Source organism: Zingiber officinale, chromosome 5B (genome assembly GCF_018446385.1).
Source record: "Zingiber officinale cultivar Zhangliang chromosome 5B, Zo_v1.1, whole genome shotgun sequence".
Taxonomy (NCBI): Eukaryota; Viridiplantae; Streptophyta; class Magnoliopsida; order Zingiberales; family Zingiberaceae; genus Zingiber; species Zingiber officinale.
Window position 1 is genome coordinate 5,062,395 of NC_055995.1, and position 24,087 is coordinate 5,086,481.

Below are 24,087 nucleotides of genomic sequence, written 5' to 3' on the forward strand. Positions count from 1 at the left end.
GTAGATGCTTCCTGTTGATCCGAAAATGATACTCCTCCAGTAGATTTGACTTGACTTGTGGAGGTGGAAGTTTCTTCATCCTCTTCTTCTCTTGACCCGAATGTGGAGACTTCTCCTTCTTCTTGATCCGGTGTCACAGAAAGTTGCTCCCCTTAAATCCTAGAGGTGGGGGCTTCTTCATCTTCATCTTGTATATGGAACAAAGAGTATGCTCCCTCTTTGCCCTTTTCATTGTACTCCTTTGAAGATGAGGCTTCTTGGACTTCTTCTTGGGAAGTTGAGCATCTCTCAACTTCGGAGTCTTCCTCCTCTTGGTCTTGCTCCAATGAGTCGCCCTCTTTGGATTTATCTTGAATTGATACAGTGGAAGGTTCTTCATGAAGCAATGCTAATTTGCTCCATAGCTCTTTGGCATCTTCAAATTCTCCAATTTTCTCCAAGATGTTGCTCGGCAATAGATTGACCAAAAGTTTGGTCACTTTGTCATTGACCTCACATCTTTGGATTTGTTCTTGGCTCCACTTGCTCCTCTTGAGGATCTTGCCCTTTGAATTTCTTGGAGTTTCGAAGCCTTCCATTAGAGCAAACCATTGCTCTATCTCCATCATAAGAAAATTTTCGATTCTTGATTTCCACAAATCGAAGCTTGTTGAAATAAATGATGGAGGCACCCTTGTATCGAATCCAAGTCCGTCTTGGAATTCCATTTGAAGTTGTGCTTCTTGTGATGAAGTCTTCGACTTGTAGAATTGCTCCAACTTCTTCACCCTCTAGCTTGTTGACCCTTCCGGTGATGATTCCGGTGAAGAGCGACCTCGCTCTAATACCACTTGTTGGGACCGATTATGTAGCTAGAGGGGGGGTGAATAGCTCGGTGTGCTCGTCGTGCTCTTCGTTGCTTGTTTCTTCAAGATATGCAGCGGAAAATACAAAGAAGCAAAATACACAACGCTAACAAGAGGATTTACTTGGTATCCACCTCACAAGAGGTGACTAATCCAAGGATCCACACACTCACGCACCCTTCACTATGAAAACACTCCTTTATGGTAACTACCAAAGGTGGAGAAGCCCTACAAGTTCACACTACAAGAAGAAGAGGAAAGGGAATAAAATACAAGCAAAAGCTTACAAGTTTGCACAAGAAAACCCTAACCCTAGATTTCTTCTTCTTGCTATAGATCAGCCTCTTGACTTGGAATAACCTCCAAGAACTTCAAGAACTGGCGGTGAGAACTCTGTGGAGAAGTTCTGTGAAGAGAAGAATCGAAGCCGTGGAAGTTCTACCGAGAGAACAGCTCGCCAGCAGCTAAATACGACGCCAACGGTCGGATCCCGATCGATTGGATTGATCCCAATCGATCGGGAAGGTTTTAGATCGATCGGCTGATCGATCCAGAGCGCCTCTGTGCTCTCGGGAAATGCCTGGATCGATTGGCCGATCGATCCAGGGCTTATCGCGCGAAGTCGCGCCTCCCAATCGATCCATTGATCGATTGGGGGCTCTGGATCGATCGGCCGATCGATCCAGAGCTATTCTGTGCGATCGCGCACTTCTCCCAATCGATCCACTGATCGATTGGGAGGAGGCTTGTCACGAAGACTCGCCTAATCGATCGATTGATCGATTGGGCATGAGCCAATCGATCGGTTGATCGATCCAACCCATGTAAGACTTGCCAAATCAAGTCCAAACGTCCCTCAAACCACCATCCGGTCAACCATGACCTGTTGGTACATCATGCCTAGCATCTGGTCACCATTGACCTGCTAGGACTCCCTTACCAAGCGTCCAGTCAATCCCTTTGACCCATTTGAACTTCCACCAGATGTCTGGTCAACCTTGACCCATCTGGATTTCCTCGTGCCAAGTATCCGATCAATCCCTTTGACGTACTTGGATTTCCCAACACCAGATGTCCGATCATCCTTGATCCATCTAGATTTTCCTTGTGCCAAGTATCCGGTCAATCCCTTTGACCTACTTGGACTTCCCAACACCAGATGTCCGATCATCCTTGATTCATCTGAATTTTCCTTGCATGGCTTCACTCACCAGAATTTCCCTTCTGCCTAGCTTCACTCACTAGGACTTCATGTCTGCCTGGCTTCACTCACCAGGACTTCCAACTGCCTAGCTTCACTCACTAGGTCTTTCGCCCGGCTTCACTCACCAGGATTTTCTTCTGCCTAGCTTCATTCACTAGGACTTTCACCTGGCTTCACTCACCAGGATTTTCTTCTACCTAGCTTCACTCGCTAGGACTTTCTTTCTACCTAACTTCCCAGTTAGGACTTTCACCTGGCTTCATTCACCAGGATTTTCTTCTGCATAGCTTCACTCACTAAGACTTTCACCTGGCTTCACTCACCAGGATTTCCTTCTGTCTAGCTTCACTCACTAGGACTTTCTTTCTGCCTTACTTCCCAGTTAGGACTTTTACCTGACTTCACTCACCAGGATTTTCCCGTCAAGTATCCAGTCAACCTTGACCTACTTGGCTATCCTTTACAATCTCACCACATGAACAATTGCACCTGTAATCTCCATGTCTTGTCTTCATGTATTGTCAAATATCGAAACCACAATATCAAGACTCGAGCTTGACTTAATTCAAGCTCAGTCATCACGGTCAACCTTGACCTGGGGAATATTGCACCAACAGGGAAATATAGCTAGAGAGGGCTCGTCTTGCTGAGGTGTAGTTGTCATGAGGGAGGGAAAGCACGGTGAGGGAGGGTTGTAGGCCTTTGGCGAGGGGAATTGTGAGGGTGAGAGAGAGTTAGGGCTTTGATGAGGAGAATAGTGGCCTCGGTGAGGAAAAGATATATATAGATATATAGTATTTTTGGACCTTGAACAGACCTTGGGCCAACTCTGTGGTTCGAGGTATCCGGGTCTTCTGCTCCGGTTTCGCTAGCATTGGTCCGGATCTTCCGCTTCAGTGATTTCGGTCATCCGGAATAGGGCTCACCCGGGCCCAACTCCCGGCCTTCTCGAGCAAACTTCCGTTTCGGCTTCTCGTCCCTCGGAGAACGTCGCACACCTCCTTTTTATCCGCACGCGTATTCTTTTGCAGCACCTCATACCTCAGACACACCGAACCAGTCGGTTCTGTCCCATGCCATCCTTCTCGTTAGTTGTATCTTTCGCTCGACTTCTTGTGCTCCTAAGTTTCTGCACACTTAGACACAGGAGTTAAATACCAACAGGACCTAACCTCACTTGGTTGATCACATCAAAACTACCTTGAGGTACTAACACCTAATCGCAGTTAGGACTTTCCACCTGCCTAATCGCAGCTAGGACTTTCTTTTGCCTAAGATCACTTAGAACTTTTCTGTACACTTAGTCACACTTATTAGATCACAAGACAATTTAACTTTGAATCTCTTTGCCATTATCAAAATACAGGCTCGATCGTCTAGTGTTCCCTACACCAACAGTATCAAGATTCTTTATTTAAAGGAAACTTTAGAATATCTTCTCTTTTTTAAGACCTCTTTCCATGAGTAAATATCTTTATATATATATATATATATATATATATATATATATATAAATAAAGATTATCTCAAACTCTTGGCTCAAATATGTTTAAATCATATCTAGGTGTCAAACATTGATATTCATTTATATACTCATCATCACAACAATTATCAATATATTTAGTTTTGTGAATTTCAGTTTCATTCAAATCATTATAATTTATATTTTTTTCTCATTTTCTATAAATTCATTCCCATTACTTTGGTTTCTCTCAAATTCTTCACTTTCATCCTTCTTGTGCTTAACAAAATCTTTATTTGTATTTTATTCATTAGTTAAAGTTTGAACTAAGATTTTCGTTCTGTTCTGTAGTGATAAGATGAAAATCGGTAAAAAAAAATGGATGTGTTTTTCTTCTCCATAAGATTTAAGGATTTCTTGAGTTGATGTAACTGAAAATAGACGGTTCTTAATCATGCAATTTTTAAAAATGATCAATAGGAAACAACAGGTATGAATAAATTTTTCCACATCCTGGCAGCATCCCAAAGCAAATAGAAAGGCCGGATAAAATAGCAGGTGAGAATCTCACAAGGACGCAAACAGAGGCTCACTGACAGTGCTGCATATAAAATTGGAGTTAGAAACACGCCCCAGATAACCACGCTCGGCATGAATGCGGATTTTGTTCGCTTCCAACAGTTTAACAATTCTTTTAAACGTCTGTAAAAAAAAATAAGACAAAACCTTTCTCTATTTTTTCAACTAAGATTAATAGCACTATCATAATAATTATAAACTCAAATAAACAACTAATATAATTAAAAGAGTCTAACAGATTTAACTTGATTACAACCAAGGTGATTGTTAATCCAAGGCGGTTGCAAAACTCCACTAGAAATATCTCCCTCATGTAGGCGGAGAAGCCTCTTACAATTTATGAAAACTCAGAAAAGACTAGAAAATTGATTACAGCAGTTGCTACATATTTCCTAGGTCCAGAGGTCTTTTTATAACCCCTGGAAAAACTTATCTGTAACTTGAGGGTGCCTCCAGCGAGGCGCAGTGGATAAAGTTTTATCCACTGCAAAGGCTACTTTGATTGGCCGAAGATGACTTCCATACTCATGGAGGGCGTCTTCCATGCTTATGGACAACACCCTCCATGCTTATGGAGGGTGCCTTTCGCCTGAAGGTGGCGGAGGCACGGGCATGCCTCAAAGGCGCCTTCAACTCTTGTTGAGGGCGCCTCCAACAATCTTTACAGCTTCTCTCTGTTCCGTTGCTACTCCGATTGCCTGAGTGATTGAGGCCAACCGAAATAGGGCTCACTCGAACCTAATTTCTTGCATTCTCCTCGAGCAGACTTCCGTTCCGGCTTCTCGTCCCTCGAACGTCACGTACGTTCTCGTCCACCGGTGTACTCTTCCACAGCACTTCGTCCCTCGGATGCACCGAGCCCGTCAGCTCCCTTCTCGTGTCATCCTTCTCGCTAGCTACATCTTTCGCTTGACTTCTTGTGTTCTTAAGCTCCTGCACACTTAGACACAAGGATCAACACAAAATAGGACCTACCTTAACTTGGTTAATCACATCAAAACAACCACAGGGTCCAACACATGTATGAAGGAATTATAACACAAAATGACAAAAACAAAACATGATTAACAAAAAAAATGAAAAGCATGAGTGTTTACCGGTAAGGGAGCTTTATCGCGGCGAGGGAGAGTAGGGTACAACGGGGAAAATCAACAGGGGAAGTAACTTTTTGATTTGTAAATTTAAATTCAGAAAGAAAATTTGCAAATTAAAATTTAACTAGTTTTGTCTTTTAAAAGTTTTTCCTATCTGGAATTTATGTTTACCGACAATGGAACTTCGTCACGGTGAGGGAGGGAGCTGGGAGGTGCAAGGAAACCGTAGCTTCGTCGCGGCGAGTGAGGGAGGCTTGAGGGAGGGCATAGCGAGGGTCGACATTGCGGGGGAGCTTCGAGGAGCTTCGTCGCAGTGAGAGAGGGCTGAAAAACCTAGATCCACAGGAGGGTGGGGAGATATAGCTAGAGAGAGCTCGTCTTGCTGAGGTGTAGTTGTCATGAGGGAGGGAAAGCATGGTGAGGGAGGGCTTCAGGCCTTTATCGAGGAGAATTGTGAGGGTGAGAGAGAGTTAGGGCTTCGATGAGGAGAATAGCGACCTCGGTGAGGAAAAGATATATATAGATATATAGTATTTTTGGACCTTGAACAGACCTTGGGCCAACTCTTTGGTTGGAGGTATCCCGGTCTTCTGCTCCGGTTTCGCTAACATTGGTCCGGATTTTCCGCTTCAGTGATTTCGGCCATCCGGAATAGGGCTCACCCGAGCCCAACTCCCGACCTTCTCGAGCAAACTTCCGCTTCGGCTTCTCGGCCCTCGGAGAACGTCGCACACCTCCTTTTTATCCGCCCGCGTACTCTTTCGTAGCACCTCATACCTCGGACACACCGAGCCAGTCGGTTCTCTCTCATGCCGTCCTTCTCGCTAGTTGTATCTTTCGCTCAACTTCCTGTGCTCCTAAGTTTCTGCACACTTAGACACAGGGGTTAAATACCAACAGGACCTAACCTCACTTGGTTGATCACATCAAAACTACCTTGAGGTACTAACACCTAATCGCAGCTAGGACTTTCCACCTGCCTAACTGCAGCTAGGATTTTCTTTTACCTAAGATCACTTAGAACTTTTCTGTACACTTAGTCACACTTATTAGATCACAAGACAATTTAACTTTGAATCTCTTTGTCATTATCAAAATACAGGCTCGATCGTCTAGTGTTCCCTACACCAATAGTATCAAGATTCTTTATTTAAAGGAATATTTAGAATATCTTCTCTTTTTTAATACCTCTTTCCATGAGTAAATCTCTTTTATATATATATATATATAAATATATATAAAGATTATCTCAAACTCTTGGATCAAATATGTTCAAATCATATCTAGGGGTCAAACATTGATATTCATTTATATACTCATCATCACAACAATTATCAATATATTTAGTTTTGTGAATTTCATTTTCATTCAAATCATTATAATTTATATTTTTTTCTCATTTCCTATAAATGTTTCATTCTCATTACTTTGGTTTCTCTCAAATTCTTCACTTTCATCCTTCTTATTTTTAACAAAATTTTTATTTGTATTTTATTCATTAGTTAAAGTTTGAACTAAGATTTCCGTTATGTTCTGTAGTGATAAGATGAAAATCCGTAAAAAAATGGATGTGTTTTTCTTCTCCATAAGATTTAAGGATTCCTTGAGTTGATATAACTGAAAATAGACGATTCTTAATCATGCAATTTTTAAAAATGATCAATAGGAAACAACAGGTATGCATAAATTTTTCCACATCCTGGCAGCATCCCAAAGCAAATAGAAAGGCCGGATAAAATAGCAGGTGAGAATCTCACAAGGACGCAAACAGAGGCTCACTGACAGTGTTGCATATCCAATTGGAGTTAGAAACAAGCCCCAGATAACCACGCTCGGCATGAATGCGGATTTTGTTCGCTTCTAACAGTTTAACAATTCTTTTACCAGAACCTTAAAATTCTCAAATGCCATTGGCCCTTGTTCACGTGGACTTCCAGCCCCAGCTCCGTTCTTCTCCGACCGGCCCACACCTCCCGCGAACCAGCTTCACGTGGTGACTGTCTTCCGGTCCCACCGGGGCGGTGGCTCCTCGCTGACGGGGCCTGGATCGGACCGATATACGTTGGTCCCACCGAAGAACAAACTGTTAGCTGGGCTACGCCACGGTCACGAAAGAGCCACGTCAGCTTGATGAATAGCAAAAACCTCCTTCGTCTTTTCTCACCCATCGTGTGATTTTTTTATTAAAAAAATGTTCACCTCGTTTTTACCTTTTTCAATAAACTACTTAATAAATGTGATTTCACATCGAAACTTGTGTAAATTAATCTGGGGGATAGTTTGACGATAACAAAGACATCTGGTGTTGAAATCTGATTCAATATGTAAAAATTAAGGCGTGTAAAGGTAATTTTCCTGTTCACTTCGTAGTTACAAAGGTAAAATTTAGAACATTCGAGTTTGGAGGGAGATAAATGAAAATTTTCCTCGGTAGAGTGAGTCAGGCGATCGCTTTCGCTAGGCTTTAAAAACAGCAACCGAAGACGGACGAGGCGGATGGGGAGATTTTGGCTGCGAAGGTAAAGTTTTTGCTCATTTATATATATATTTTTTTGATCCGGAAATCATATAATCCCTACTGGCTTTTCTGTTTGGAAAGTTGGATCCTGTTGATCGATTTTTTTTTTGTTTTTTGTTTTTTGTTCCCGTCAATCGTCTGGGTTTGGGAATCTGTTGGCTGCAACATCCAAGGGTAATTGTTTGCGTTCGAGCGGGAATCCTCTCCGCGATCGATTTTGTTCTTGCGGAGCCTCGAGGTATGTACGGTGACTAGGGTTTTTCTTCACACGGTGCACTCGGTCTTGGTTAATGGAGCCAATCGGAGCCATTGGCTCCACTGTTTGGCTCAAATTTGGTAGGAATTTGATGGTTCTTAAATCTTAACAATCTTTTTTTTCCCTTGTAATTGTTTGTGCAATCACATTGGAGACAGGAAAAAAGGTAGCTGTTGCAAAGCGTAATGATAATCTTCCTCCCTTCGGCCTCTTTATGTTTTTAGTCATAGCGTTGCCCTCGATTGCGCCTGTTGCATTCAACCATGTCAGCATTTCTTTATACTTGGTAATTAGTAAACATAGTGAAATTTTGGGTGGCAAGAATGCTTTTTCAGACCACTATCATAGACTCATTCTGCTCTTGGTTCCTCTTTTGATTGCATGGATGCACTTATTTTTTTTCATAGTTCATTGGGGATTGAAGAGCTTAATGTACTGGTAAATCCTCTCTGCCTATCTGATAATTGTTATGTAGCCGTTCCCAGTCTTGAATTTAAATCCAAAATGTCTGTCCATTTGAAATATTCTTCTAATCAATCTTTCTGAAAAAGCTTTGTTTGGTTATTCTGATGTTACTGGGATCCCTGTTTCTTCCACAGTTTATGTCTTCAGCGATTAAATAACCTGATGAAATTGCATGGAGGGGAAAACTGAAGCAACTGAAAACGCAGATACTGGTAATCCGAATGAGGCTTCTCATATTAAAAACATAGAAAGTGATCAGCTACCACAACAAGACAATGGAAAAGCACTTGAAACATCAGGTCCAGAAGTCTCCCAAGACTCTGATTGGCCTGAGCAATTGTCTCTGCTGCAGTCACCTGAGATGAGTCTTCAAACTGTCTCTGGAAGAGAGTTTTGTGACAATATGGTAAATCGGGACCATTTTCAAAGGCCGTGTACAAACTCACGGCCTACTAACTTAGCACTTAAAGTGGGAGAGCTGACTTCGAAGAATTATAAGAGCCCTAACTTGTCCTTGGATGGTTGCTCAACTAGTGGAAAATCCTCCACCATGACACATTTATGGTCAAATTTTAAAATGGTTGCTGGCAAAGCAAAGGAAAAAACACTAAATGAGTATTTGCAATTGGGAAACAAGGATGCTGAAGGCAGAGCACATTTGGGTTCTATTGACTCTTCAAGGCCACTGACATGCATGCATGAATCAAAAACATTGAAGATAACAGAGAATGTTGGAGCAGCTGACAAACATGTGGTCGTAGATGATTCTCACAGTAGACTTTCTTTTCCCGGAAGCATCCAATCTAAGATCTTTTCTGCATCTGGATTTCAACAATTTTTTAATAGAAGTTTTATAAAGGGTAAGAGTCTTGCATCTAGACATCAAGAAAATAATGATGCATTTGTTGCCAATGTTCACGAACAAAATATTATGAGACTTAATACCGATAGCAAAGGAACATCTATTTCATCACATAAGCAAGGTGATGTGACAGATAGCATGTGCCTTTTAGGTGGTGGGATAGTGGCTCATCATGAAGGGATTAGTTTACGTGAGTGGCTTCAGCTTAAGTTGCAAAGGATAAACAGGGTTGAGAGGATGCAATTCTTTAATCAGATTCTGGATCTTGTAGATGCTTGCCATTGCCAAGGTCTAGCTTTACAACATTTACAACCATCATATTTTCTTGTTATGCCTCTAAATCAAGTCAAATACATAGGATCTTTTATCCCGCTAGGACAGAAGGATATGTTGTCAGTTTCTGTAGAAAAGGATGTTCACTATGCTAGTTGTCTGGGCAAAAGGAAAATGCACATTAAACAAAGCAAGGAGCCTGGCGATTGTTTGGAACTGAAGTATCAGAAACTTACTAATAACATCAATGCATGTTCCAGACATTCTGGTTTTAGGGGAAAAGATCAAAGCCAAGAAAAAGGTAATATTTCCAGATCAGAAAATTTCAGATCTTGTTTGGGTGGGCTGGCATTGGACAAGCTTTATACAATTCATAGAGCAAGTTCATGCACCATCAGCCAACAGTCAATGTCTGAATTTTTGAAGTTGGAGGAGGGATGGTATGCTAGTCCAGAGGAATTGCATGATCACATAACTTCTTTATCATCAAATATCTACAGTCTCGGGGTTCTATTTTTTGAGGTAAGGAGAATGGCACTATGAAATAATAATCTCATAGCTCATGTTTGGTTCCAACTAAATTTGTTGATCAAGAAATCATTTAGGATTTCTGTAGCAGATATGTCATCGTCACCATCTGTGGTTGGCTATATGAAACTTATTCATCCACGAGTTCTATGCAAGATAATATCATTAGTGATATTAAAATTCATTCACTCATATTTATCTCATTGACTAATTATTTTTTACCTCCCTTTACTCTTTAAACTGCTCATTATAATAGATTCATTTTTAATCTATTTGTTGTCTTTTAAGTATGTCCATATCATCTCAACCTATTTCTCTCATTTGATCATTTTTGAAGCTGCTCATTGGATCATTTTTGAAGCTATACTTAAATTATGATCGAATACTTGCATTTTCTAAAAAATCCTTGCAATAACTCCACATATCCTTCCTAGTTATATTAACTAATTATATTTGTTGTGTGTTGTTTCCTAATAGCACAAAACAGTATGGTGGGAAAGATAAACACACAAGACTCTACGAGCTCTTTCCTTTTCAACCATTCATTCTTTATCCTGTTAATTATTCCAACATCAATATCCTCTTTTTTTAATAATAGATCTGACATACCTAAAAGTCTAAAACTTGAACAATTTTTATTTTTGTCCATCTTAACAATTCCACCAATTCTTTCCTTATTACTGAAATTACATTTCATGTACGAGTTTTTGTTCTACTTATCTTAAAACTTTTATTCTAAATTTCTTCTCGATAATTAAAGCTTCAAATTTAATCTAATTACACTCTCTTCAATTAACATCTATCTTTTGCAAATAACATCACAAGGAGGCTTATATTAAATATAATTATTTAGTTGTTCTAATGTAAACCTACAACCATAGAAAATCATGTCACATGCCAAGTGGCTAACATTGATAAAACTACTTGCATACATATTTTCAAGTTTTATCACATTAATATAATTCTAGGTATTACTTTCTTTCCAAAACTCATCACAATATTAGTCTAGGGACTTTATCATAAGGGTTTTATATATCAATAAAAAAACACATGTAACTTATTCAAATTTTCTCTATATTTTCCATTAATTGTCTTATCAAATAAATAACATATATGCTTGATCTTCCAAATATGACACAAAATTGATTTTTAGAAATAATTGTTTCATCTCCTATTGCCCTAACAATAATTCTTTCTCAAAGTATCATAATTTGATTCATCAACTTGATGCCTTCATAATTAGAATGACATTGTGTATTGCCTTTATTCTTATATGTTGATAATTAAAAATTTACCCTTAATTGTTTGGGCATCTTCTTAATTTTTTTTCTTAACCAAATTTTATTTCAAATAGATGCTATACAGTGTAAACTAATATGGTTGGAATCTTTTGGGTTCTTTCTTGTTGGTTCACTTAAACATCAAGAATTAAAAGCCACAGGAAGCAGGAGTTTAGATTATTGGTTTCCAAAGAAAAAAGGCGAAAACTTAGGAGCTATTCTTAAATCATTCTTAGAAAAAGATAGCTAGGAGAGAATTAGTATGCACCAGGATAGCTGTTGTTTACGTACATTTTGGGTTTCTCTCTTGCTAGAGACCTTTTTCCCCTTAATTTAGACTTTTCTGGTTCTTAAAAAAAATCTATTTTTGTCAGTATCATATCATTGTGCCTGTAAATCAGGAGAATTTTGGAGCTTTTACCTCCTTTTCCCAGCTTATGAAATTACCTCTGATATTTGCTTTCTTTCAGCTCTTTTGCCACTCAGAAACATGGGAAGTTCATTGCTCTGCAATGTCAGATATCAGTGTTCGAATCCTTCCTTCAAATTTTCTATCAGAAAGGCCTAAGGAAGCTGGTTTCTGCCTTTGGTTGTTGCACCCAGACCCTTATTCTCGGCCAAAATTAAGGTGCTTTTTTCTGACTTTATAATTCATTCCAGGATTATGACCATTCATGTAACTAAGTAGACAAAAGAGGAGGAAGGACTGAAGTGAAGACCTTACCTTTTGTTTGGTGAGTGAACTTGGAGGTTATTATGGTAGCTCGGAAAGATCCAAGGAGTGGGCATGATGGATGAGAAACTGATGGCAACTCCACATGGAGTAAGATGGAAAGGGCATGAGTGTGTAGGGGCATATGTAGGTGAAAGAATGTGAGATATCCACAAGGCATGGTGCAGATGAGATTGTGTGCCATAAAATTGTGGTGAGATTTCATTGGGGGACACTACTTGTGGTAGCAATTACTGATGGAGGGCTTGTATAAGTAGCTCATTTGTTGCCTCTTGTCATTCCAACACAACTGAGGCAACAATGCCTCTCGTTTCCACCTATCACCAACTAGGACACCATCAAGAAGCTAGTTGGCTAGTTGGACTTAACCTGTGCAAGAGTTGAGATGGAAGATGGCTTTGCAGTAGGGGATGACATCATTAGAAGAAAGTAGAAAGAACATGTGGAGAAGGGTTGAAATAATGAGATATGGAGTAACAAAGAGTGTTGTGGAGGGAGGTTGCAGTGTCACATCAAGCCTACGACCGTACATCAAAGGGATCAAAGAAGAAATTCTATTAATCATAAGAGATCCATTATATCCGCACACAACTTACACATATTTTGCCCTCTACGTTTTAATCCATAATATCCTCCATGTTTATCTAGAATAAAATTAATTTGCCTACAACTGAACCTTACCTTATTCAATTAAAACATTCTGCCCAAGTTAAAAGCTTAGACTGTGCTCAAAATCATCTCTAATAACTAACTTCTATTAAAGTTGATTGCTAATCACTCATCATAACAGTTCAAGCTATAGGAAAAATACCTACTATGAGTTTATATTTCAATTTCTCCCTTTTCACATGTGGATGATCATACTTGATTCAATTCGTCCAAACCCAACATTGGAAATAATAAAATAATATTTTATGGGCAGGATTGTAATACAAGACTGTGCACTCTGAAGTCCTATAGATTTATTAAAATTGATTGGCTAACCGCTTATTATAAAAGCTTGAGCTTTTTTTGAAAGGATCAACCTATACTTTATATTTCTATTCAAATCCTACCCATGCCATCTGAAATCTTATAGAATTTTAAAAGGTCTAATTTCAAATAGGTAATCAAAGATTCATTTTGGCTTAACCAAAGACATGAATAGCAATTATTATTTAAAATTTGAATAAAATATGACTATACAATCTAACTATATAACAACAAATGTTTTGATATTGAACAATATTAACTTTTCAATTTGTTTCTATGTTATCCTAACTCAAATGACTATGCAATTATCCTCTTTTAGCATTTAAATATGCCAAGTGGGAGGAGATTAGTGGATGAATTTGGTCCAATGCTAGATTGGCAGGGTCCAACCTGTGTCTATCTGGTAGCATGTGCTGATACTACTGGTGGGTAGCGTTCCTTGCCATGCCAAATAGACCAAAACTTGTACTGAAAGCAGCAGATTTTATGCACACCATATGTAGGTATAGGAGGCTCACAGTTTCTTATGTTGCATGCTCTTGCTTTATTTTTTCAGCAATCCATGTATTACTTAGAAAATAGTTTTGTAAATAGGCAGCCAACTGCTTTGATTCTTAATTTTTGTTTGCCTTCTCATCTTTCATTTAGCTATGCAAGTCATGGTTGTTGATAGTAATACTTTATTCTATTTCTATGACTTTTAGTTTGACTTTTAGTTTTGTGTGTTTCATGAATTCTATGTTTTAGCTTCTTTCTATCACTGTGGTTATTGTTTTTTTAACAGAAATGAAATATTTTTCTTGGACAGGGATATTATTTTGAGTGACCTAGTAAAAGAAAATAGAGAATTGTTAACCATAGATCATTCTTTTGCCTTGACTGAAGAGGAAGATGCTGAGGCTGACTTGTTGTTGCATTTTCTCTTGTTGTCGAAAGAGAAGATGGAGAAGCAGGTGGGTGATCTTTTAGCAAACTTTGAATGTATAAGAACAGATCTTGAGAAGGTTGATGGAGGGTCTTTGTTGAAAGTTAAGTTCTCTTCTGGTGGCAAATATTTGCCGTCAAGCTTAAATTATATCCCTGAATCTTATTCTCATGATAAAACCATAAAACATGTGGACGAACTGACTAGATCACCCCTGTCATGTCTATACAAAGAAAGGTTTTTGAAGAACATTGACCAGCTTGAGAATGCATACTTTACCATGAGATCCAAAAAGGAGGCATCTGGACCCAATTCTGCAACCCGTACAGACACAGATGTTTTAAAGATGCGAGATAGAAATTTCCATGTCCAACACACTGCTGTTCAAGAGACAGAGGAGTTGGGAACATTTTTTGACGGTTTATACAAATTTGCTCAATATAATAAGTTTAAAGTATGTGGCAGCCTCAAGAATTCAGATAGTGTTCACTGTGCAAATGTGATTTGTTCTTTGAGCTTTGACCGTGATGAGGACTACTTTGCTACTGCTGGGGTATCAAAGAAAATAAAAATTTTTGAGTTTAGCTCTCTTTTGGATGACACAGTTGACATTCATTACCCATTGATTGAAATGACAAATAGATCCAAGCTCAGTTGTGTATGTTGGAATAACTATATTCGAAATTATTTGGCATCAACAGACTATGAAGGTGTAGTTCAGGTCTGTACTGCTACGTCACTATCATTTAATTCAGTTCATTACCTTTACAAATTTGAATGAAGTGTCATCTTGTTTTGCTTACACCTCTTCACGGGCTCTCACTGATAATGTAGTGATTCTATTAGTTCTTTTACAGTTTTCCCCTTTAACATGACCTAAATTGCAGGAAAACAAACCGTACAAATTGGTTATATTCATGGGCCAGATTAGCTATATGAGAACTGATCGTTAAGATAAGAATTTATAATATCATAAATTTGTCAAGTAAAAAAACTATTAAATTTAATCATAAGGAGAGATCCATTTTGTGGTTCATCTCTGATTGTAGCAAAAGGCGCCCCTCACAGCCCGCCTCTATGTGAAGGGAGGTAAATTATTAGGTTAGTTTATAGCCGACCGCCAAGTGGCTAGAGGGTGGGAGCAGTTTTTTTATGGTTCATCTCTGAGTTTGTATAACTGGTGGCTGACTAATATTTAGAAAATCCTCTCGTGTGAAAAACTTCTAAGTGTGATCTAAAATATTTTCTCAAGAAAATCATGTTGGACATTTGAAGGTAAATTGTTAATTTTGACTAGCTGATGCCTTACCCGAAAACTCAAGCTGATCCTTCAAATCATGTTGGACATTTTTTGAAGGTAAATTGCTAACTTTGTTCTATTGGATGATTCCAGTGATTGCTGCAGTGACAAATTGTTGCAAAAATATATATGTTCTTGGTATTAGGTTTATGAAGTTTTTAGTACTTATCATTTGGTTCCCTCATAGGAAGAGCATTAGAATATTAGAAGAAAAAGCAAATGTCTTGCTTCTTTCTCCTGAGATATAAGATTGGTTAGTCCAGATGCCATCTCATTTTCCTTTTTAATGACATTTTGTCCTCTTCGTGATTTGTTTTCTGAAAAATGCTTGCTTATAAATGAGTGATATTATGAGATTTCTGTCTTTTTTGTTAAGATTTTTTCGCAAGACAATGAAATTTATCTTGAATGGAATGTAGTTATGGGATGCAAGCACTGGCCAAGGTTTGACAAAGTTCATAGAGCATCAAAAAAGAGCTTGGTCAGTTGATTTCTCACAAGTAGATCCAGCTAAACTGGCTAGTGGAGGTGATGACTTTTCTGTGAAACTGTGGAGCACTAATGAGGTACATTCTTCTGAGTAGCCTAACGGAAGCAACTTTTCTTTTTTCTCAATAAAGCATGAATTTCAAGCAAATATCATTAATGAGGAAAGAGGGAATTATGCAATGATCAGCAAATGTCATTAAGATTATAGATTCAAGCTGCAAAAGAAAATCTGATCAAATGTTTCAAATTACATCTTCATTTAAGAAAAATAATTGGTTTTCACTATGCATCGTTAAGTGTTTATATGTCTCATCAAGCATTTTGCTAATTCCATTGCAATACATTGATCGGCAGAAAAATTGCATTGGCACCATCAGGAACGTAGCTAATGTCTGTTGTGTTCAGTTCTCTCCGTACTCCTCCCATCTGTTGTCTTTTGGCTGTGCCAATTACAGAATTTACTGTTTTGATCTGCGAAATACTAGAATTCCATGGTGTACACTGGCTGGACATGGAAAGGCTGTCAGCTATGTGAAGTTCATAGACGCAGAAACAATTGTTTCTGCATCAACTGACAACTCACTCAAAATTTGGGATCTGAAACAAACCAATGCAAGCAGATTGCAAGACAGTTCTTGCAAGCTGACCTTGAGTGGTCATACAAATGAGAAGGTAAAGAACACTAAGGGTGCGTTTGGTTCGTGCATTTTCTATTTTCATTTTCTGAAAAATGCGTGTTTTTGAAAAATGGTGTTTGGTTTACATTTTCTATGTCTGTTTTCTAAAAAATTAGATAGAATTTTCTGAAAAAATAAAGAATGTCTAAAAGTCATTTTCTATTTTCTAGAAAACGTGCGTTTTCTAGAAAATGAAAATGGAAAATGCATAAACCAAACGCACCCTAAACTTTTAGATCTTTTATTTTAAATTACGGTTGTCATCACTGACACTGTGGCTTCTGCAGAACTTTGTTGGTTTGTCGGTCTTGGATGGATACATAACATGTGGTTCTGAAACCAATGAAGTAAGTTATACTTGCACAGACTACCGTCTTCACTTACAGAAGTGTTCTTTTATGTTGTACAATGCTTTGTTTTTCCTGCCATGTTGGTTCATTTTTAGTTTTCACCCAAAAACCGTCAGACTTTTTTTTTACTATCTATGCCGTGTTATTTGATTGATGAAGGAATTTTTCTAATATCCGGACTTAATTTTCAATTTTTTGAAAATTGAGACCAAAATATGTGACCAAAAGGTCACGGGTTCGAATCCTGAAAACAGCCTCTTATAAAAAGCAGGGTAAGACTGCGTACAATGGATCTTTCCTCGGGACCTCGCATGGCGGAAGCTTTGTGTACCGGACTGCCGGACTTAATTTTCAACTTAGTTTTCAATATTGTGTAAGCTGGCAGCTGACTATCTGTCACATGATTGACGAGACTAGAAGCCGTAACTCTTGCTAACTTAGTTGGTCCATAAATATTACATACTTCAATCAGAGAAGGAAGAAGACGGTTTCTTGACTGTTCTTGTCCTGGTTCCCGGTTTTATCTCAGGATGCACTGTTGTTTGTTTTGCAGGTTTATGCTTACTACAAAACTTTCCCTATGCCAATGGTTTCTCACAAATTTGGTTCCATTGATCCGATCACCGCACTGGAGACCGATGATGATGGCGGACAGTTTGTCTCAAGTGTTTGTTGGAGAGGCAAATCAAATATGGTGGTCGCTACAAATTCCACTGGCAGCATGAAAGTGCTGCACCTGGTTTAAGCACGAAAAATGTCAGGCTTCACCAAAAAGTTCTGGCGGAACTGCTCATAATTCAGTCGGTCAGAATGCAAAAAATGATCTCTGCACAAGTATGATACGGCATGGGGACGACATTCAAAAAAGACCCAGACATCAGGTTTGTCCTGGTTTGAAGCCACATAAGCACACTGAAGTTACACGTACTTGTTGAACCATCAAGATCCAAGCAAAGCCCCGTTTCTTGTTTTAACAACCACGACAATCTGAAAGCTAACGACAATATCTCAAGTCGTCCAAGCGGACTGGAACCGAGTACAACTTGTGCCATTGCGGTAGCCTGATAAAACAGAAATTTTGGTATCCCATGTACACTTAAACGATGTTTACCAAGGTGGAAGCAACGAGACCTAGTGATTGCTGAAGCTGTATCACCTCCCAAAAGTCAGCATCATCATATTTGCTCATAGGCAAATCAGTTCCAGCTTGTTGGTGGTTCGTTTAGGAGACTGACTCAGTCTTTGATTATGCTCGGCCATTGACTACATTTCATTGGTTGATGAAAATTTTAAATAGATTATGAATAGAAGATACATATGTTGTATTGTTGATTATAATATTATCTTGTTGTTTAAACATCTCATTTTTGGTCGTTTTGTAATAATCTGATCCATCTGATGTACATAACAGGTTGTTTTAGATCAATCTGGTAGAAGTTCGATCATCAACTATAAATTTTGGCTTGTACTATGTTGAACATGCAATTAAATGTTCTAATACAATATTTCATTCATGCCTTTTCTCATACTTTGTCATTTATATTAATACTTTGTCATTTATATTAATGATTAGTAGTTATTCGTCATTTATCTTCATATTAACTTATGGACGGATTAGTGGGATGCTAAAGCTGGGCAAATTATCTTTTGCCATCTCATATAGCATATCCTTATAGTTTGAGACATTTAAACAATGTTCCATTTTTTTAATTTTTTTGTGGTGGTGATTTAATCTAGTGATTTAGTCCATCAAATCTAATCTGATCCAAGAATTTCCAAAAAACTTTAATTTTATAAACTAATATTATTAAATATTTATTTTTTAAAATTAAATTTTAACAAAATCTTAATTAGATAATAAAATACATTGTAAGTGCTAAACAACCAAAACATATATAATAGCTATCATCCGATCCAGATCCGATCCGATCGCCCGTTTCTGAATGGTTCGTCCCCGCTACCCGAAACGTACCTGCTTTCCTATTGCAACAAGTAGCGGTGGTTCCCGCGCGGGACCCACACGAATAATTTCATTGGCTGCTAACAGTGACTGTGGGTATGTAAAGTGAGATAAGAGAAGTATTTCTTCATCCCGCTATATTTTTTCTGCCCGCTTTTATTCGTTGCTTCTTGCGCCACCGCGCCTCTTCCTCTCCTCGCCGCCCCACCTCTCTTTCTAGGGTTCGGTTCCTCCGTAAATCCCCGCCTCACATTCGTCGCCGGAAACGTAGCCGGATGGAAGGACGCGGGTTCTGGCAGTACATGGTGGCCGGGTCCGTCGCGGGCATGGCGGAGCACATGGCGATGTTCCCTGTCGACACCCTCAAGACCCGGATGCAGACAGTGGCCCTGTCTTCCACTTCCTCGTGTTGCCCTCGTGGACAGCCTAACGTCGGCAGTTTGCTCGCCTCCATCGTCCGCTCCGAGGGCCCTTCCGGCCTCTACCGTGGCATCGCCGCCATTGGCCTCGGCGCCGGCCCCGCCCACGCCGCCTACTTTGCTGTCTATGAAATCTGCAAAGGCCGCCTCGGTGGCGATTGCCATGATGGCTATCACCATCCTCTCATTCATGCCGCCTCCGGGGTGGCCGCCACCGTCGCCAGCGACACCGTATTCACGCCTATGGACGTTGTCAAGCAGCGCCTTCAGCTACGCTCGAGCCCCTACAGCGGAGTGAGGGATTGCATAGTTAGGATGCTGAGGGACGAAGGGATCAAGTCGTTCTATGCCTCGTATCGGACAACTGTCCTTATGAACGCGCCATTCACCGCTGTTCACTTCAGCACATATGAGGCAGTGAAAAAAATTCTCTTTGAGATCTCTCCGGAGAATTCGAGTGAGGAAAAGCTTGTGGTTCATTTGACAGCAGGTGGCTCGGCAGGTGCTCTTGCTAGCGCTTTGACCACTCCGCTAGATGTGGTCAAGACAAGGCTGCAATGCCAAGTATGCTTCCTAACTTCGTTTCTGATATTCAATTCGAATTTTCATCTTCTCCTCATTAAAGGTTGAACCTTTATCTATCAAATTAATCCATATTATTGCTGAGCGCTTTTGAAAAATGTAGAATGCACCTCTCTGTTTACATTGGTGGTGAATATCAAATAACATTTTTTTTTATTTCCTTAAGAATTAAGATCCTCAACGTCCATGGAAAACCAGTGTTTTGATAAAAAAAAAAAAAACATACATTATGATTCTATTATATAAATAATCTTGATGTCCAGTAGCTTCCTAATCGTATCAAGGTTCATATAAAATCCAAAGTAAGTTTTTTAGCCCTCCTCTTACTTATTGGAGGAAAGATGTTTTATAATTCTAGAATCTACTGGACATGTTAATGCAATTTCAATTGCTGTTAATATTGCTTTTATGCAAGGGCCTGTAAACTCTTTATATATCTTGTTCAAAGGTAATGAAATGTCATGTTAAGTGGTTCCTAAACGTTATTATCCCCAGTTGGAGATCCCCTACCTAGATATGTTGAATTTGTATAAGTACCGATAAGTCTGTTTCTATAGACCTCCACATCATGAAAATGGAGAAGTACAATTAGTACCAAACTAGGTTTTTTTTTTTCTTTTTGAAATTTGATTTTACCACTGTTTTCTTATCCGAGCTTTATAGTCAGTACAACTATTTTTCTCCATTTGCGTAACTGCTAAGAATTGCCTTGGTTGCTTTACATATCCATCTCTTGATTGATTTGAGGGCATCCTTCTGCTTTCTAATGCTTACCAACATATGGGGTCTATGAATATTGAAGTTGTTTCTCTGTTCTCTGAGATTTGTCATCAGTCATCACCTTGAAATTTCTAAGGTGTGATTTATACCACTATGTAATAAGGTTTATGCACAAGTAACTTGAAAGTTGATTCACTGTAAACCCATATCCTATTTGTGTTTTTTATGCTACACTTCATCAACTTATCATACTAGCTGAAAAATCTTGGGCTCGTGCATTAACATTCTTCCTTGTAATTGTACAATATGTATCTTTGCATTGTAGTAACCATTGTGAGGTATCTTCCCTACATACTCAAGCAATGCATATACAACTTGACCAAGATGATTTTGAATTTAATAAGAGATCAGCTTGCTTATTCAATATTATTGGTGTCATATGGAGTGATCCGATTCCTACCAGTAAGCTACTCCACCTAAAATCAGCTTTGATGCGATCTATGCTAACTTATGCAGCACAACTCTTTTTGTCTGATTTGATTGGTTGCATAATTTATTCTACTTTTCTTGCTTAATCAAGTTCTGTGAAAAAACTATTTCATCTTGGGACATCAAATGTTGTGGTAATGGGAATTGGACATTTGGAATGACCTTTCTCGATTAAGCTAATTCCAGTCCACTGACTGTAGAAATGATAAGTTTCATGGGTGCAACTGTGCCTTAGTGGAACCAACTTGAAAAGTACACTCTTTCAGTATATTCTGTGTCTTGTACATGGAAATCCTATCTGCCACTTTCTAGTGTTTAATTCAATTTAAAGATGTTTCTGAACATTTAGGGAGGTTTTGGGATGCCTAAGCCCAGTTAGGCAGTGATCTTGAAGCTGAAAAAAATGATGCCTGAAGGGTGGGCGGAGACTTGGAAGGTGGCATGATCTTTTTCATTTTTATTCCAAACAAAATTGTAATGTGTTGGTTTTATTGATGGTTGCCGATCATTTTTTTTTTTTTCAAACTGGTAAGGACCTATTGTCCCAAAACAACCAATTAGGTGATGGTCCTTAAGCTGGACAAATGAAGCAGAGATCTTTCTTATTTTTTGTTTCTTGTTCTCCTAGATGGATGAGATCCAAAATTTTCCACTGGCAAACCTATTGTCATGACAAAGGCTCTCGCCAATCGGTAGGTCAGCTTGTCGTATTCAAATATTTAGGTTGCTCAATTCCATCCTATTTTCATTTAGCTTGTTTTATGACAACTATTCTCCGTTTTTATTATTTCTCCTTCATATTTAGAAAGCCGTTATGAGTTTTGAACAAACATCTGGTCTATGGAATTTGAAAGTTTACAAGAGAAAGATTGAGCCTGACTAATTAGTTGAAAACTATGTAATCTCTCGTACCAATTACTGAAACTTTTTGCATGATTCATTCCCTTCATTGTCTTACAGGGTGTATGTGGCGCGGATAAGTTTGGTAGTAGTTCAGTTCACATGGTCATGAAGAAAATAGTCGCAAAGGAAGGGCCTAGAGCCCTGTTGCAAGGTTTGAAACCCAGGGTGCTATTTCATACCCCAGCTGCTGCAATATGCTGGTCCACATACGAGGCTGTGAAAAGTTTCCTTCAGAAGAACACTCACGAGAGCTCTTCATCGTGACTTCGCTGCAGAAGCGCTCACCGCCGATCAAATGTTCGAACACTAATTTTGCCACTAAGAGAAATAGCTGCCCTGGAAGAATTATCATACATATTTATTTCACACCATAGTTTTGATCCTCGGAAAAGGAAGAGAATTGTGTCCATATCTGGATACGAGAGTGAGCAAGATTTCTGAATTTGGTGGCATTGTTTTTATGTTTGTTATGAGAACAATGATCATGCACAATTCTTAATACCCCCCAAGTAGATAGAACTGATGAACTTTTATTTTGTGTTTGAGAGAATTCATGTGAGTTTTAGGAAGCTCATGTTTGATTAATATCTTCATGATAACTGGCAGGTTTTGGATTCTATGTACTATATTCATTTAGATGATTTATATCTTTAATATGACTTGAATATTGAATAGTTGATGATCTTTGTTAATATTTTACCGTAAGTCTCTTCGGATGAGTTTAGTAGCTAGTAATACTTCTCAAAAGTTAATAATCATTCATGATTTACCTTTTTCGTATTTATCTTGAGACGGATTGACAGGGACATTGGAGAGGTGAACGTATTCATTTTTTGTCACAATTGTTAATATTTTTACCACATAGTCGACATCAAATAAATCTATTTTTTTTAAATAATAAATTTATGAATTAAACAATCAAAATTTTTAAATAAATCTACTAAATTTACAAAATAAATTTGAGGAGAAATAAGTAAATTACGGGGAAAGTCGCAAATTTATTATATCTCCTTTTATTCTCAGGTGTCAGATCCAAACACCATTCATTCTTTATCCATACGGCCCCATTAACAATGTTACGTTCGCAGTAGGGGACCACGAACCCTAATCCGGCGCACCTTAGAGCTTGGAGACGAAGGTCTTCCTCTTCTCCGCGTCGTCGTGCTCCGCCAATCCCACCGCAGCGCAGGCCTCCGGGAACGCCCCCATCCGTATCGACGCGTAGACCCCGCCGTCCCAGTTCCGCGCCGCCAGTTCCTTCGCCAGCCGCAACGCCGCCTCCACCGTCTCGGCCGCGCTGCCGTGCACCGAGTCGACGATCCCCCTCGCCTCCGCCTCCGCAGCCGAGAATTTCTTCGCCCGCAGGGTCACGTCTCTCAGCGTACGCAGATCGGCGATCTTCGCCCGCATCAGCGACATGAAGTAGTCCGGGAAGGGGAGCCCGATGTCAAGCTCGCTCATGTACAGGACGCCGCGATCCCCCCGCATCACGGCGTAGTCGTGGCTGATCGCGAGCATGAACCCGGCGGCGGCGGCGTGGCCGGTCACGGCGGCGACGGTGGGCATCGGGAGGGAGAGGAGGTCGGCCACCACCGGCTTGAAGAGGGCGACGAGGGAGGAGAGGCGCTGTCGGGAGGCAGAGGGGGTTCCCGCTTCGTTGGCCCAAGCGAGATCGAAGCCGTTGGAGAAGAAGCGCCCTTCGGCAGCGGTGACGAGGGAGTAGCCGCCGGGGGCGGCGGCCACTTGCGAACGGATCTCGGCGAGAGAGGATCGGAGAGAGGCGATCGTGTCGGCGTTAAGGCGGTGCTGGCCGTCACCGGTGATGGAGAGAAGGAAGACGCGGTCACGTCTCTCGAGGGAACACATCTCGTGGTCTACCCCGCGCGGCTGGCGACGGATGGGAGAAGTCTTTTTATATTATTACAACAATGTAATCGTTTATTGCAACTTTAATGCTTCCTTTACTAAGGGAGTGGACGGTGGATGATAGATAGATGAAGTAAATCTAAGGGCGTGGAAAAAAAGATCGAAAAGAAAAAAGAAATCTTTATGTTTTTCACATGTTTGTTTAATCAATTGATTAAGATAGTATATGTGATGTAAATTTGTAACATCATTTGTTTTAATATATGGTATAATTTTATAAATTAAAAAGTACAACATGTTATTTATATATATATATATGATATAATTTTATAAATT

General features: G+C 39.4%; 3 protein-coding genes across 8 annotated transcripts; 2 read left to right on the forward strand and 1 right to left on the reverse strand.

The window, feature by feature from the left end:
* The first annotated feature begins 7,569 nt into the window (after window positions 1-7,569).
* LOC121983980 (protein SUPPRESSOR OF PHYA-105 1-like) lies at window positions 7,570-18,338 on the forward strand. 6 transcript variants are annotated; one of them, XM_042536713.1, is made up of 10 exons: window positions 7,714-7,940; window positions 8,117-8,244; window positions 8,366-8,396; window positions 8,558-10,080; window positions 11,837-11,994; window positions 13,880-14,717; window positions 15,716-15,862; window positions 16,140-16,457; window positions 16,750-16,809; window positions 17,366-18,338. In XM_042536713.1, the coding sequence occupies exons 4-10, from the start codon at window positions 8,596-8,598 to the stop codon at window positions 17,555-17,557; spliced, it is 3,198 nt and encodes a 1,065-aa protein (XP_042392647.1). In that variant the 5' UTR covers window positions 7,714-7,940; window positions 8,117-8,244; window positions 8,366-8,396; window positions 8,558-8,595; the 3' UTR covers window positions 17,558-18,338. The 6 variants fall into 6 exon arrangements, 5 of the variants coding, with proteins under 5 accessions (XP_042392646.1, XP_042392649.1, XP_042392650.1 ...); XM_042536712.1 differs by lacking the exons at window positions 7,714-7,940; window positions 8,117-8,244; window positions 8,366-8,396 and adding an exon at window positions 7,570-7,703; XM_042536711.1 differs by lacking the exons at window positions 8,117-8,244; window positions 8,366-8,396.
* Window positions 18,339-18,917: 579 nt separating this feature from the next.
* On the forward strand, window positions 18,918-22,557 carry LOC121983981 (mitoferrin-like). The gene is made up of 2 exons (XM_042536717.1): window positions 18,918-19,755; window positions 21,943-22,557. The coding sequence occupies exons 1-2, from the start codon at window positions 19,048-19,050 to the stop codon at window positions 22,147-22,149; spliced, it is 915 nt and encodes a 304-aa protein (XP_042392651.1). The 5' UTR covers window positions 18,918-19,047; the 3' UTR covers window positions 22,150-22,557.
* Window positions 22,558-22,863: 306 nt separating this feature from the next.
* On the reverse strand, window positions 22,864-23,869 carry LOC121983982 (enoyl-CoA delta isomerase 2, peroxisomal-like). Its single transcript, XM_042536718.1, has one exon. It carries the CDS (start codon window positions 23,749-23,751, stop codon window positions 23,005-23,007), a length of 747 nt encoding a protein of 248 aa, XP_042392652.1. The 5' UTR covers window positions 23,752-23,869; the 3' UTR covers window positions 22,864-23,004.
* Window positions 23,870-24,087: the final 218 nt, after the last annotated feature.